This window comes from Notothenia rossii (assembly GCF_949606895.1).
Source record: "Notothenia rossii genome assembly, chromosome: 11".
NCBI lineage: Eukaryota > Metazoa > Chordata > Actinopteri > Perciformes > Nototheniidae > Notothenia > Notothenia rossii.
Window position 1 is genome coordinate 39,637,614 of NC_136910.1, and position 16,585 is coordinate 39,654,198.

The window sequence follows — 16,585 nt, forward strand, 5'->3', positions numbered from 1 at the left end:
GAGCTGTCAGTTCATGCTGCGGCTCCGAGGGGGCGCCACTGAGCGTATTACTGCCGGGAAAAAAACACGCAAACAAGAAGCCAACGGAAAGAGGCTGCGATGAAAACAAAACGACGCTCACAAGAACGCCTTTTTCGTAGCAACTTAAACAACATTTGCATTTATGACAACTGTTTTCGTCTAGATATAAACTGATTTTACACTTTTATTTATTTAGATAGACCAAATATATTCCCCTATTTTACGTCAAAAGTATAACAAATCATATTAGCTTAGCATTAGCTGTCAAAAAGCCAGCTAGCTTAGCTTCTCCCGGGAATTCTGAGTTCATCATCGACAACTTTAACAATAACAAACAACAATGTCGGACGATTATGAATTCAGCGATGACACTACTATGATGAGAATGGAAGAGGATGGAGAGGCAAACAGCGATGACCCGATGTCTGCAACCGGGGACTGTGGCCTGATGGGGGGCGAGGCCGAGGGATCCAAGATCGACGCCAGTAAAAACGAGGAGGATGAGGGGTAACGTCAACAAATAAAACTCTTAAGTCATATTGATTGAAAAACTGTCCACGATTACAATATATTACTATTTTATGTCATCAGTGTGTTACAATAATGCTATATAACAAACTTGTGTTGTTAAAACCTCATCAAGTGCTGATTTGTATTGGTGGAGTCCAACTAACATCGAGTTAATTTACTGTAGCGTTACTGTACTCAAGTACACATTATAGGTAATTTTCAGTCTTTCCATTTCATGCAACTTCATGCTCCACCAACGTTACATACAGGAGACAAATATTGTTCTTTTATACCTCTACATTTGACAGCTGTAATAACGTTTTAGATTCCAATTTATTTCTCATCACATTTCTATCCAGGAAAAACAAATACCTCTTGTTCTACTAGAATTAATTTATGAGAATATAGTGGCTAAAGGTTAAAGCGGACTCAGGTTCAAGTGGACTCAGTCACTTGAAATGTGGCAATAACACAAGACTTCAAACACTAACCATGGTAATTTTACACAAATGTTTCAAAAGAGGACATGTAATTATTACAGAAGAAATGCATGGAAAATGTTACTGCACATTTCCGTTTTTTTACTTTAATTTCATACAATACCACTCTTAATTAAGATTTTGAATGAAGGACTTGTTTTTTAAATGTTTACTTTAGAAAATGAGTGCTTCTCCATTGCTTCTAAATCTGCATTTTGGTTTCTTTTAAATGTGCTGTTGTCTGTAGGAAGATGTTTGTAGGAGGGCTCAGCTGGGACACCACTAAGAAGGACCTGAAAGATTATTTTTCCATATATGGGGAAGTTGTAGACTGCACTTTAAAACTGGACCCCATGACGGGCCGCTCGAGGGGCTTTGGCTTTGTCCTCTTCAAGGAACCTGATAGTGTCGACAAGGTACTGTATTGCTGCTTTTCTCTGTTAAAGATGAATGTTAACTGAATATAATTTGAGTTAAACACAAAATTAGCAATTTAAATATGTAACCGTGGAGTTTATGAACTGGAGTTGCAATGTGACCAGTTTGTCAATTGATTATTTTTGCTATAAAGGTTGCTACACAGAAGGAACATAAACTCAATGGAAAGGTCATTGATCCCAAGAAAGCCAAGGCGATGAAGAGCAAGGAGCCTGTTAAGAAGATTTTTGTTGGTGGTCTCTCTCCCGACACCCCTGAAGAGAAAGTCAGAGAGTACTTTAGTGCCTTCGGAGAGGTATATATTTTGGCTAAGTTGGCTAAATATATTTTTCATCCATGTTATGAACTTCACTCTAGTGGCATGGCTGTTTAGGGCTCCTTCCAAACTCATAATAATGTTTTCCCCATTGTTTATTTTTGTAATCACAATTAAACACTTAACTTCTATTATTATATATTATTTTGTACATTCATTGATAATGTTAACAGCTGGAGTCAGTTGAACTTCCCATGGAGAACAAAACAAACAAAAGGAGAGGCTTCTGCTTCATCACATTCAAAGAGGAGGAACCAGTTAAGGGGATCATGGAGAAGAAGTACCACAATATTGGACTGAGCAAGGTAAAGGTCTTTTTTTATCACTGGCACATCAAAATGTATTACCTTGTTATTGCGATGGCACATGTAATGGTGACTTTATAACTTATACATAATCTGAATTGTTCTTCCTTTAGTGTGAAGTAAAAGTGGCAATGTCCAAGGAGCAGTACCAGCAGCAGCAGTACTGGGGGGGCAGAGGAGGGTACTCTTCTAGGTCTCGAGGAAGAGGTGGCGGTGAGTGGATACTACTGTCTGATGCAATAAATAATTCACTTAATATATATATAATGCACATAAATAACGCACCCTCTTAAGTCTTAATCCATAAAAATGATTCTGAAACTTCGGAAGAAGAAAATAAAATATAGGACCCACTTCATTTATTCACTTAATTGCAGAGGGTTCGATGAGATGAAGACTAGAAACAGTGTTAAAAAGTTAACGCTTCTTCAGCTCAATAATTACCATGTCATTTCTTGCTTTAATCTTCTGTACACAGTAGAAGGACAAAGTGAGGTTATGCTATGTCCAAGACTAACATACGAGACATGACTCTTTAAACAGTTGTTCCTGAATAAATATACTTTTTAATACAACACAAATGCATCACACATAAAACATTTAAAGTAAGTGCAGGGAAAACGGTGATCACGTTCAAACAAACATGATATGATGAAATCCTAAGGGTTGCCACATTTGTTTAAACTGCTTGTGGCTTTGTTCTGCTTCCCATTTTCTACTTTTAAAAGTTCTTGAATCAGAGTCCAAGTATCAAAATAGGTCACTGCCGCAGACGTTAAATTTCACTCCGCTGTTCTGTACAGATTAGCACTTACTAGTTCATGCGTAATTGAGAAGTGTAATTGTATTGATATTGGTCTGTAATAAAGGGTTAAAATGCCCAATAGCATAATGTAAATAATTAAAACGACTTGATCTGAGTTTTTATAGAAGAGCTAACTAGCTGGTTATGAAAAAGAGCACTATGTACATCGAGTGGAGGTAAACAGATGAAAGGTTGCTTGATAAGAATATAATGAGCTCATTCAAATGTGTTTAATTGCAGGTCCCAATCAAAATTGGAACCAGGGTTATGGCAACTACTGGAATCAAGGCTATGGGAATTATGGCAATTATGGTTACGGAGATCAAGGATATGGAGGATATGGAGGATATGGAGGCTATGGAGGCTATGGAGGCTATGATTACCCTGGTTACAACAACTATTATGGATATGGTGACTACAGCAGTAAGTGAAACTCCCTGACGAGTTTTGTTTCATGTCAACCTTTCCCATTTATTTTCCATTACTTTTGAAATGATTAAAACACCTGAAGTCAGATGCTTTACCTCATTAGTAGATCAGTCTGGTGGATATGGCAAGTCGCCGCGGCGCGGTGGTCACACCAACAGTTACAAGCCGTATTAACAGAGGGAACTCATCTTCAAGTAGGTATGTAAAGAAACAAATGCACCTCTTACTTTTAACTAAAACTAGTTTTATTTACTTTGCTGTTTGGTAACATTTTTATTCATTTCCTCTTGTAAATGTCTTTTTCTCAGCACCATCAAGTGCTTTACAGTAGTAGTAACATAGAGGCTACGCTCATGTGGCGAATTATTTTAACAGCTGGCCTTCTGCTGCCTCTTTTGCACCTTTTTCTTTCTTTTTTTTAATCTGTAAAGTTAACAGGTAAAGTACTGCTACTACAGTAAATGGATGCCAAAGTTAAGGATGTGCAAGGAAACAGAAAAGGAAGTATGTTGTCTCCTAACTCTGACATACCTTGTTTGTACCTGCCAGCGGAGCTTCCTTGCAGGCCATGAGCTGACCCCAGATACTCTCAGGGCCCGCTCAATGCGGACCGGGTACGAGAAGCATACGCTCTCGAATGCTGCCATTTGGTATGGTCTTACAACATCCTGTATCAGCATTTCTAAACTAAACAATATGGGACACGTCCAGCTTTGTCATCTTTCTTTCCATTTTGTATTTCTTTGCAACTGTTTGTAATGTAAAACTTAAAATATACACATGTAATTTTCATTTTTTACAGGCCCCCCCACAAGTAATGATTTTGTAAATATGTAAAATTAACTATTTGCTTTTTGAAGGATACGTACAGCATTCTCTGGACTTTCCAGTTCCTATTGTTAATATATGCATTCCTAATCTTATCTTTAATGCTTGTTTCTTTATTTAGCTCTTGTAGCCAGTAGTCCATGAGCTAAATCCTGGTTGGTATTTGGACGAGACTGTGTTGGGGGGATAAAGTTCTTAACTTTGTGTACTTGTATTGCTCTGTTTTGTGTTACTGACAGCGATGGAAAGAGCTCCTCTTTGGTTAATTTTCCTGTAACGACAACATTTTTCTCTTTATAACCTTTTGTCAAACAAGAAGTTTCCTGAAATTTGCATGTAATGTTTTCTGTAATGTGTATTTTTTGACCAATCGAAGATTTCTTCCATTTGGTATTTTGACTTCTTCAATTTACTGCACTTCAGGATTTCTAGCTTATGGACTAACTTTTGTTACTGTAAAATGTTAAAGTTCTCATTTTGGTTTTTACATTGTAAACAAGGGGGATTCCTTTTTATTTGTAAATGAAGCGTTTTGTGTTCATCTATAGCTGATTTGTGTTGTTTGTTTTCCGTAGGGTTCAGAGTGATGAAAGGCAGCAGAGTGAAGGTTTCCAGCTGAGAGCACTAGCTGATTGTAAGGACAAAATGAAGAGCACTGACCTACAGTAACTCTCCTCATCATTTACCAGAGTATTCTTAAACGTTTGATGTTTTGCATTTATTTAGATTGCTGCAAAGTTTTAAAGGTCCCATGTCATGGCCATTTCTACTGATCATAATTCCATTGTTGAGGTCTACTAGAATAGATTTAAATTGTGCAATTTTCCAAACTCACATTGGTTTCTCATACAGCATCTCTGTATAGTAAGTGTATTCACTCTCTGTCCTAAACGGCTTGTTGGAGCCCCTGCCCCCCCCTCCCTATGAGCCCAGTGGCCGTCTGCGAGACAACGAGACACAGCGAAACCTAGCCCGAACACACACCGACTCACAGCCTCGCCGCGTCCTGCCGTCTCAGGGAGGAGAAATCGGCGGAGCTGCAGCTGAGAAAAGATTGAGTGTGCGTGTGTGTGAGTGAGGACTTTCGCAGATTGGTCAATTTGGACGGCTCCGCGGACGTAACGTAACGGCTCCACGGATTGGTCCATTTGGAGAAATCTCCAACGAGGCGTTCTGGGGCAGCATTAGACAGGTATTTTCTGTGTTAGAGTTTTACTCGCTACAGGGTGTACTTTGAGGGTTTGTGACTTTGCAGACCGTTTACATCAGGGGTGCCCATACTTTTTCAGCTTGGGAGCTTCTTTTAAAATGATCAAGCCCAAATGATCTACCTACAGGGCCGCCCCTGCCCAATCTGTGTCATGGTGCTAGTGGACTAAACGGCGGATAAACTGTGGCGCGCTTACAATAATTGCGCCGCATAAGCGTATAATAGTGCGCCGCATTTGCGCTTCAGATGAGAAGGTGAGGCCCCCTCACAACTGCATGAACCCGTATGGCACAATGCAGCTCAGACTGGCTTACCTATACGTCAATCAAGTGGCCTATGCCATAGTAAGGATGGATGATAGGCTAACTTTTAAAAAATAAAATGTTTTTGTTTTTTGTTTTCTTCTTTGTTTTTCAATGCCATGCGATCTACCCTTGCGGTCGACGTATCGGGCACCCCTGGTTTACATGCATAAAAACCTTCATAACACACAAGGGGACGGGTAATAACCGGAAAAGCATGACATGGGACCTTTAATAGTTTGCATTCCCCGTCCCTTCTTGTTTTTGTATTTAATGTTCTGAAATAGCGTTTGTGAATTTGCCTCAGTCATTTATTACATAATCAAAATGCTTGATTGTTTGGAGCAGAACACATTATTTATATACAGTATTGTGGTAGCAAATGTTCAAATGTATCCTCTTCATCATAATCATCAGTCATATAATACATATGTTATTATAGAGTTTGACAGTCATAAACACACATTGTATATACAGGTAATTGGACATAAAGATATGCGATAACAATAAAAATAATTACACTCATTTGGATTTGTGATCCTTTGTGAAATATTAACATTAAGTCACATTTGAATGAATGTTGGAGTGTTCAAGGAAGTATTTCAGTCAAGCTTCTAGCAACTTAAGCTGTGCATTCTGAATTTAAACTTCTTATTTTACGGAGAGTCTTAATCAAAAAGCCTGCAGATGCTACAAAAACATGTACCCTTAAAATGTACATACATATTTCTTGAAATATCTGCTGAAATGAAAATAGACTTTCAAGAGTGCATTTAAATGCTGAAATGCTCAAAAGAGGTGAGCTTCATCCTCAATTTTCATTGCTTTCAGTCCTGAGCTGGTGAAGGACAATATTTGGTGATTTATATAACATTTGTGGCAAAGAGGATGATGAGGACAACGATGATCAGCACAATCACCCCGATTATAACCATCATTTTAATGTTTTTCCACCAGTATTTCCGGGCAACCCGCGTGGATGTTCTTTGGAACGTGTCAGCCTGAAAGAAACCAAGAGAAAACCTTTTTAAAACACCAGTGATGGAAGAACTACCCACACCCTTTTACTTAAAGGGGAACTCCACCGATTTCACCGAACAACTGTATAGTGTCTTTGTGTCCCCAGGTGGAGCTGCGGGAAGTCAGATATATATTGAAAACAACAGTCTAGCACCTGAACCCAGACCTAACTTTTGAAGATCAAGTTGCATTGTGGGTAATAAAGGTGCCAGGTGAGAACAATTAGTGTATGGCCTAGTAAGAAAAATACATGAATTCCTGCTTTGTTCAGCACGAATATAGAAAATGGTGGAGTACTCTTTAAAGTAAAAGTACCAAAACTAGAATGTAATAGCACTTATTTACAAAAGTCATGCACTTTAAAATAAAATTACAAAAGTAGTAACAAGTGTTTAATTTGGGAAATAACTCATAAAATGACAGATTCTTTTTTTTCACACAGTAATAAGGTTGGTAACCACTGTGTTTAATAAATATATTTTTTGCAGGTTAAATCTTAATATGAAAAGTAATTAAATTAGGCTACAAACTACATAACTCTAAAACAGCCAAAAACTGTTTAACTTGAATCTGTTAGTAAATTATTTAAAGTTATTTGGGTGTGGGGCATTGAGTAAGAGAGACAAAGAAAAAACAAAAACACAAATGTTTTATGGGGCCCTGGATTATTTACACAATATTATCATGTGTATTTTGAATGAGCAATATTTCCTGTTTTTATATCACAGATATGATTGATACATATATATTGTTACACTTTTACTCTGGCGTGTAATGGAGAATATATATCATTTAAAGGAGAAGTAACCCTTTGAATGAAAGATATATGAAAACTAATCGTTAACATCAGGGTGGAAAGCCAACACTGAACCATCTGGATCAGATACTTACAGACGCCTGCAGGTCATCAGTCTTGCCGATCAGATCATCTAATCTGTCCCCTCTCTCCAGCACTTTGCTGATGTTATCTGTCAGAATAACTTTAACCTCGTTCACCTGACTCCTAACCTGGTCCATCTTAGCAGCCGAGCCAGAGGCCGGGGGCTGAGAGCGTGTGTCCGCCTGGGGAAAAGGAAGGGAAATTATTCTATTTTTAGTCTCCAAAAAAACTTCCCCATACAACGAGCTACACAAAAACCCAAACATAGGGGCAACGATCTATGTAGTAGAGCTGGGTGATGAAAACAAAACGGGGTTGACCATTGATGCTTTCACAATATAATTACACTGGGAATTCTGATAAATAAACATCAGTTATGTGGATTTATTGATGAATTGGGTAAAGGCAAATAGTAGAACCGCTATAACAGTCTGAAAAATATAGATAATAACATCACTTTACTGTAATGCAGCCAGGAAAAGACAACACTTCACGACAAATCTAAGACGGTGCCTAGTCTCCTATCAGGATTTCGATATATTTTCCATTTATTGCCCAGTTCTACTCTGCAGTCACGTTCTTAAATGACCAAACCTCACTTCCTGTTACTGAGTGAACAGGTGAGTGTGCTGTCAGGTGTTACAGAGGCCTTTGACTGTCACATGAAAAACCTAAACACAATTTTTATAAAGCAAACCTGCATAACACATTACTATACATTACTATTAAGTATTACTTGTACAGACAAATAGAGGATACGTTTAATTGATATGAAGGCGAAAAACAATTAGTGATCTATGACAAATGTAAACAATATTTAACTGACCTAAATTCATTGTATAAAAAAGGAGAACTTACCATAGCAGCCCTCTGTTTCAGTCCCAACTAACAACTACACACAAAGTAAATCCTCCACAAAGTCCTGTTATCCAGTCCTGGCAGTATAATAAACAAACGCAGATATGTTCCTCTTGTGACAGAATGAGTCACACAGTTAGAGCTGAACAAATGTCTGCTGAAGGTTGCACCTCTCCCCTGTCACTCATTAACTACCTGTCGCCTCAATCAGAGTCTCATTGGTTCAACAGGAGCCAGTCGCCATGCACAACTCATGATCACCTGAACATGCAGCACTTTCATTTCCCGCTTCTCATGAACTCTGCTACTCAAGGAACAACTTTTGACAGTTAAACCGCACATTTTTCTAAACATATAATCCTGGTTTTATGTGCTTACTTACCATGAGTTGTCAGAGCGGCAGGATGGTGTTGAGCTGTGTGTCTGGCTAAAGGGCTTTCAGCAGAGAGATATTTGCAAGGCAATAAAGGGGTGAGGTCACTGTTGCTTCACTTCCTCATCCTGTGTTGTGCAGTTTGTTTCAGCTACCAGGGAAAGTGTATGTATGTGAATTTGCCTACTTGTTGCTGTTTTGGAGCACACATTGAACTATTTCCGGTACTCTTTTAACATTGACTCCACTTTATAAGATATATTCAAGAACACTAAACCATAACAAAAATCTTTGGTAATAAATCTTGCCATGGTGGAAGAAATATTCAGATCATTTAGTTAAGGAAAAGTAGCAACACTATTCTGTTAAAATACTCCATTAAAATGGATTATTATTACTGATGTGTTAATGTGTAGCATTTCATTGTTGGTTAGTTGAGGTTGAGCTCATTTGAATGATATTAAAATTGTATTATATAGGCTGTTTGGTAGCTTATTCTTTAACGATGTATTGCATACTGCTCCTCATATGTTTTGTGTTGGAAAGTCAGATCAATTTAGATATTGAGCAGGTCAAGAATGACCTTGATAGGACTTTGTTAGTACTGTGGAAGTACTTGACTGATAAAGAGGATCTGGACCTGAGTCATGCAAACTGAACATTGGGAGTGTGCTGCACTTTGGCTAAATACTAAAGAAACAGTGTGGGTATATGTTTGCTTTAAGTCAAATAAAAAGATATACATTAGTCTTTAATATACTATAACCTTACTTTAAATAATCCAGGTTACTTGGACAAGCTGTGCAGTATGTGAGTAGTAAAGGACATTACAAGTAATCAAAGTTTTCATGGACTTTGTACAGTTGAAGATATCAAAAGTCGAAAGAAAATGCACAATACAACCACAGGGGATAGACACAACAACACAGTCACATGTACACTGTAATGCATTTCATTACAATAGACATGCAATTGTCATACTTATGAGAAGTTTATGATGATGTTTTAGACTGAACAGAGGTCTTTATTCTGCTATAGGAAGCAGTTTCTCTAACTGCTGTAACAAACTAAATAATAACAGAAATACGTCATGGTGGTGTTTTTTCCATGTGGATAAGACAGATCAAATAGCTGAGACACTTTTCAATATATGGCAAACGCCATGAATTATGTGGTAAGTTTTCAGGCAAACTCTTAGTTTTTTTCCAACAAAGAAAAGTAAATGGGCATACAAAAAATTGAAACAAAACTATAATCTTGCCAAAACAAAAATATATATACGAGGCAACAATCAGGGCTATCTCAAATGTGTACTAAGTTCAATTTAAGTAAGCATATTTTTTTTTAATGTTTGTGTTAAAATCATATACAAACAATATATTCATATATCTATTTCATCCTGAAACTGACCATTCTTCATAATAGCTACTTTTACAAAATAAAACATTATATGTACACTGTTGTACTACAAGAACTTCCTTCTCCACTGACACATGTTACCAAATTAAGGATGATTTGAGGTGAATTGCTTTAAAATAAGTTTATTCTATTGATGTATTATTTAGTCTTTAAATATGTAATATATTATATTGGTGTATGTATTATAGCTATACTATTATTTACTTTGTTATATTTGTTCTATGTTGCTGTTTGTTTCTTTACTTACAAACCATTTAAATGTAAAAACATTTCATGATTATTTTTGAAAAATACAGAGAAAAAAAAGGTGATGATTAAAACAATAAAATATGAAAATACAGTATGTGTAAATTAGCTAAATATATTTTCAAATTATGAAGGGGGAAACTGTTCACCTGACCTGTTGCGCCATCTTGAGGCTGCCCGAGCTGCTGCCTGAAGGACCTTCACTTGTAAACATTCCTCCTTAAAATCACACATCCGTTAACAGGCAGCCGTTAACAGGAAGCCAGAAAAGGGGAATCTGTAATAAATGTAAGTATTAAGTAGCCTTCATATGTTTTAACCGTGTACGACTTTGATGGATGTAATGAACGACTGTTAGTGATCGTTGCCTCGGTTGTTTTCTTTAATCTGCCTGACCTAAATCCACTTTACTGCCATTCCATGTCTTTGTTATCGTAACTTCCAGAGTTCATGATTGATTTGTATATCATTAGTCGGCGGACATCAGAAGGCACTTTCACCTTAGAGCTGGTGCCGTTAATAACGTTACATTCAACTTTCCTGACACCACCACCGACCGACGACGCGCTGAAGATGAACCCGAGAGGAGCAGCCTGCAGTGGGAAGACTTTCTTGTTCACCTCCGAGTCTGTTGGAGAGGGACACTCAGGTAATTTAGACAGCCTTTACTGTATACATGTGAACCTGAGTGTATACCTGTGTGTACTTTGTATACATACAGTCTATGGTTGTAGTATACTGGGTACACACACAGTGTGGACATGTTCCTTATTAAAAGTCAATGGTGAAAGAAGTACTAAATCCAGTGGTGGGTTAGGGTGGATTATTATGAATAAAACTACTTGACAGTATACAAAAAGTAAATATTTGCTCTAGTTTACCACTTACAACATTAAAGTGATGACCACATTAATGCATCAATAATTATTACAGTTATATGATTTATATATTCTGAAATGGGCCATTCCTCATTCTGAATTATATTTTTGAAAGCAGCATTTTTCCATGTAATTTAGGACTGGGAATTTTACTTGCATAATATTTACATACTTTATTAGGCTGGCTTGCAGCCCACAGTTACTGATGATTTCAGTAATAAAACACAAGTGTGTATTCAAGGCGTATGTCCCTGTTCATCTCTGACTTTGTGTTCACAGATAAAATGTGTGATCAGATCAGTGATGCTGTGCTCGATGCATACCTGAGTAAAGACCCCGACTCTAAAGTGGCTTGTGGTGAGGTTTATGTCTTATAATATTGAAATGTATCATGATGCACCCAACCCCTAATTCCTAAAAATGCTTCAGACTTGTTTGTGAAAAAAAGTAAAATCATTGAAATAAACTGTGATTATTCATTGCATTGATTAAAACAGTTTGTTTAACATCAGTGTTTCTGAATAGAGATACATAAACCTCCAAGGCTACTTTGAATACTGTAAGAAGACAAAAAGTGAATATGATGGACCAAATCCAATAAATAAATGTGGACATTTCCTATTACATTTTCCTTTTTTTCAATGCAAATGTTAACATTATTACATTCATGGTAGTGTTGGTTCATTGTAGACAGGAAGCCAGTTTGAGATTAGATTAGAGTAGAATACATTTACTTCTTTGATTACAGATTGGGAAATTGTTTAGTTCTGCTATTGAATGAAAGACAAAGATCCAGAATATAGATTTATGGTTGAGACATCACTAGAACAAAAAAGCAAATATTTAAAAGAAGTTTCATCATTGAATAGCATATAATAACACTTCTCTAAATGATACACAAAGTGAGTCATGTTTTGTTTCAGAATGTGTGGCGAAGACCGGCATGATTTTGCTGGTTGGAGAAGTGACATCTAAGGCCATCGTGGATCTCGTGACAGTGGTCCGAGATACCGTGAAGAAGATTGGCTATGATGACTCTTCAAAAGGTAGATTTCTTATTTTACAACTTGAAGTTTTTGCAGAATGTTCCCAGGGTATTTAAGTAAAGGACTCCCTACTATGATGTACAGGTTTTGACTATAAGACGTGCAACGTGCTGGTGGCCCTGGAGCCGCAGTGTGCCGAGATATCAGACTGTGTGTTTGAAGGCAGGGATCAGGAGGACATTGGTGCCGGGGACCAGGTTGAGTATATACCTTTTTAATCCTTAACTTTATACAAACTACCATGTGGATTTAGAATTGTTTTTTGGTATTAAAAGAGTTATAAAAAGTCACTAAGGTAAAGTAGCCAGTAGTACATTTGACATACAATAGTTTACAATGAGGTTGTCATTCAATTTAATGTGTTTTCATAGGCTACTTAATTTCTATATTTCCTTACAACACAATTAGACTGATTAGACTGAGATGTGGATTCACACAATGATTATTTGGCTTTAGCAACTGCTTAATGTAAGGCAAACTTATGCAGCAATGGAGAGTCAGGACTCAGAGAGACACGAGGAGAGTTGGAGCTTTGATGTCAAACACTGGTAGTTTATTACAAGTATCGGCTGGAGAATTCACATCACAAGTCACAGCAGCAAGAGGTTCTGACTGCACGGCTGGGTTGCCACATCAATTCTGCCCAGCCTCTCCCTCGATAGACCTTTTAACTAGTTTACAGAGAGTTAATCAACAGCTGGGCACACTGGAGATATCCCCAACATCTGGAGACACTGAATCACGTGTCTGACTCTTAGGCTCTGTGACCGAGAGTTGACCGGTCATAAAACTGAGAATGAGTGAGATAACAGAGTCAGGGTTGGTTATTAACGTCAACACACAGAAAAGGTTAGACTCCTAGGAGTAAGACAGAATTAATCCCCAACACTTAATCTGTCCCCATAAAACAACAATTGTAATTCTCAAAGCACCTGCAAAAGGGTGAAATTCAAACCTTACTGGGCTGCCAGACAAAACGTGTGTTGATTCTCCTGTACTGTGTTTGCAGGTATTTAAATTAGGAGATAGTAATACTTTGTGGCAAAAGTGCCAGAATTGAATGCATTTAAAACTGTCCCAATTCCCAAAGATCAGCAATTGTTGCCACATGTAGTAACAGGGAAATGATTAACAACTGAATAGAGTTGGTTGTAACAGAAGTGCATTGATAAGGGGTTTTATACAAATTATAAAAAATCAAGTTGGTATAAATGAATTACAAATGGTATCTTTCCTCTCCCTATGCTATAAATCCTCATGGGTGTTAAGTGATAAGAAAGCCTTGGACAGAGGTACATTTGAACCTGATGGTGGTGCTAGATGACCATTTGTAGTTTTACCTTAATATGAATGATATGATGGGGAAGGCAAAAGTCTGAATGACATTTTATGACCATCTTTACAATAGTTGCTGCAACATTTGTGTAGCTAATTCAAAACGTTAATTATCTACAAAATAATGTATGCATTTTGTTCTGGTGCATAAGCTCTCATTTAAGTTGTATTTAGTTAAGCTTAAAGATATCATTTTGACACTTTTTCCATAACTGCTCTGACTGGGTTTCCATATCTATGGATCTGCCTGTCTCCTCAGGGTTTGATGTTTGGATACGCCACAGATGAGACGGAGGAGTGCATGCCGTTAACCATCCTACTGGCTCACAAACTCAACTACAGGTTAAAGGAGCTGTCATGCAACGGAGAGTGTCCCTGGATAAAACCAGACTCCAAATCACAAGTGAGCCATCTTAAAGTCTGACAGAGGGGCAATAAAGAAATCAAATATCAGGCCGCTGGGTGTGAGGCAGCAGGGAAAGGACACATTCAGACAATCCAGGTCCCGGCTCATGTGGCTGGAAAGAAAGGCATGAAAGAACAATGACAATCGGACGAGGAGTAGCTGGAGATTGGTTGGTATTTATACTCTGAGAATGTGGGGAAAGGAACAGGTGAGCAGGTGGATCTAGGAATTAGTGGTAGGGCTGTGGTTGAGTGCTCATTTTTGCTTAGTAAGGGTAATAACTTGTAATGACCGGGAAGTATAAAGCGGCAGCCATGACAAGAGCTGGTAAAAATCTGTAAATGACAAGAAAAGGTGCTTTAATGCCTTCTTGACCTATGTAGACTGGTGTAAGTGCAGTGTCCTCTCCTAACTCTTTAAGAAACATATTTTGTTAACCTCATGACATTTTCTTTTGAGATCAAGGATAAGTTCTTAGAAAAGGCATAGGCTGTTATCTTTGGTTCAATAGACTGTTGTTTTGAAATGGTGGTGTAAAGAGTTTGCTTAATTGTTTTGCCCTTGTTGCTGCAGGTCACAGTTGAGTATCGAGACAATATGGGAGCCATGGAGCCGCAGCGTGTTCACACTGTGGTCATCTCTGTACAACACAGCCCGGACATCAGCCTGGAGGAGATCAGACGCAATCTGATGGAGAAGGTGGTGAAGGTGGTCATTCCCGCCAGGTACCTGGATGACAAAACCATCTACCATCTACTGCCAAGTGGGAAATTTCTTATCGGTGGCCCACAGGTGAGTGAGGACTAAACCACCGATGGAAATGTATTTGCAGAAATGCAGGAGCTGATGTTTTTTTTTATCATCAGAGCGATGCAGGACTCACAGGGCGTAAAATCATTGTGGACACATATGGAGGCTGGGGTGGGCATGGAGGAGGGGCTTTCTCCGGGAAAGACTACTCCAAAGTGGATCGGTCCGGAGCTTATGCAGCTCGCTGGGTGGCCAAGTCTCTGGTGAAAGCAGGACTCTGCAGGAGAGTCCTGGTTCAGGTGAGGAAGTTCATTAAGTTGCACTTATTGTATTGAGTAGTGTGAATGTTATTTCTGTATTTTCCCCATGTGATCTGTGGTGACCCTAGAAACGATTATACTCTTATCTTTACAAACAGGTCATTATTTGGTGTCTAATGTGCGATGATTCCTTTCAATCTTGCACGTGATGTTGTTAGATATCTGAGCAATGATTACTGAAATTGTCTGTTTTTCCCTTTAGATCTCCTATGCGATCGGTGTGAGCCGCCCGCTTTCCATCTCAGTGTTTCACTACGGCTCATCGAACAAGGATGAAGACGAGCTGCTGCAAATAGTTGAGAAGAACTTTGACCTGAGGCCTGGCGTCATTGTAAAGTATGTGAGGTTTTTCATAGCTAAAAGCATCATATTTCTAGTGTTTATTGACACATTTTAACTGTTTAATATTGACTTCATTTTCAGAGATCTGGGTTTGAAGCGGCCAATTTACCAGGAAACCGCCTGCTACGGTCACTTTGGCAGAGAGGATTTCCCCTGGGAAAAACCAAAGCCTCTGGTGTTTTGAGTTTTAAACAACTGTCAGTTTTTTCTTAACAATCAGTCGTAAAACAATCAAGGGTCAAATAATCTTAATTTGTATACATGACTGAATGCAGTTCTTACTTTATCTGACCTTTAGTTATTAAGGTCAGTGCCGAACATTTATTTTGATTTTTAAAAATCTGATTTTTGTTAAACTGTCAGATACAATTTTGGTAATTTGTAATAAATAATATTTGGTGATTAAAAAATGATGCTGGATGCTTGCATGACATGCATTTTTTTGTCTTTATTAACCCATATTGATTATCATGCTCAGTTTCAAGGGTCAGTGTATGTTTTGGTCATTGGATTTTCTTTTCACAAATGGATATTCAATAACAAAAAACGACTAGATATTTGATTTTCGTTTTAAAATTGAAAAACCAAAATTGAAATACAAGGCATTTTTCTTTATCATGGTCAAAAATGGATTTACTAAACTTAAAAAATGGGATGATTTTCATTTTCTACTTCTCAAAACAAAAAATAAAATCACTAGAAAACAGAAAGAAAAAAACTACCGTTTTTATGGTTTTTTCATATTCGGAAGTAACCGAAAACTCACAGACGAAACTCACGGAAGTGATTTCAAAACAAAAGCACTCGTAGGCTATGTTAAAATCACACTTTGAATCACTACAGTATCCTGTTGAAGGAACTTTGATTATTATAATCAAGGGGAATTTAGCAGTCACTATGAAAACGGCCAAGACACACTTTGAGCCCAGATAATGTTATTAGACGAATGTTATTAAGGGCTGTAATTTAATATAATAGGCCTATGTCTAAAATGGACAACATTGTTAGGAGACTTCAACTATACAGCGATTCTGCACTGCGGTCACCCAGCCGTCTCTCCAGTTATTAT

General features: G+C 37.8%; 2 protein-coding genes across 5 annotated transcripts; both read left to right on the forward strand.

Moving 5' to 3' along the window:
• The first annotated feature begins 70 nt into the window (after positions 1 to 70).
• On the forward strand, positions 71 to 6,168 carry LOC307024619 (heterogeneous nuclear ribonucleoprotein D0-like). The gene is made up of 8 exons (XM_079658915.1): positions 71 to 528; positions 1,258 to 1,426; positions 1,582 to 1,743; positions 1,938 to 2,069; positions 2,183 to 2,282; positions 3,115 to 3,297; positions 3,407 to 3,501; positions 3,853 to 6,168. Exons 1-7 carry the CDS (start codon positions 362 to 364, stop codon positions 3,475 to 3,477), a joined length of 984 nt encoding a protein of 327 aa, XP_079515041.1. The 5' UTR covers positions 71 to 361; the 3' UTR covers positions 3,478 to 3,501; positions 3,853 to 6,168.
• Positions 6,169 to 8,402: 2,234 nt separating this feature from the next.
• Positions 8,403 to 15,949, forward strand: mat2al (methionine adenosyltransferase II, alpha-like). Of its 4 annotated transcripts, none has more exons than XM_079658911.1 (11): positions 8,403 to 8,872; positions 10,574 to 10,727; positions 10,885 to 11,088; positions 11,597 to 11,674; positions 12,241 to 12,363; positions 12,448 to 12,560; positions 13,958 to 14,101; positions 14,678 to 14,896; positions 14,971 to 15,153; positions 15,377 to 15,510; positions 15,598 to 15,949. In XM_079658911.1, the coding sequence occupies exons 3-11, from the start codon at positions 10,890 to 10,892 to the stop codon at positions 15,698 to 15,700; spliced, it is 1,296 nt and encodes a 431-aa protein (XP_079515037.1). In that variant the 5' UTR covers positions 8,403 to 8,872; positions 10,574 to 10,727; positions 10,885 to 10,889; the 3' UTR covers positions 15,701 to 15,949. The 4 variants fall into 4 exon arrangements, with proteins under 4 accessions (XP_079515037.1, XP_079515039.1, XP_079515040.1 ...); XM_079658913.1 differs by having other exon boundaries at positions 10,913 to 11,088; XM_079658914.1 differs by having other exon boundaries at positions 11,013 to 11,088.
• Positions 15,950 to 16,585: the final 636 nt, after the last annotated feature.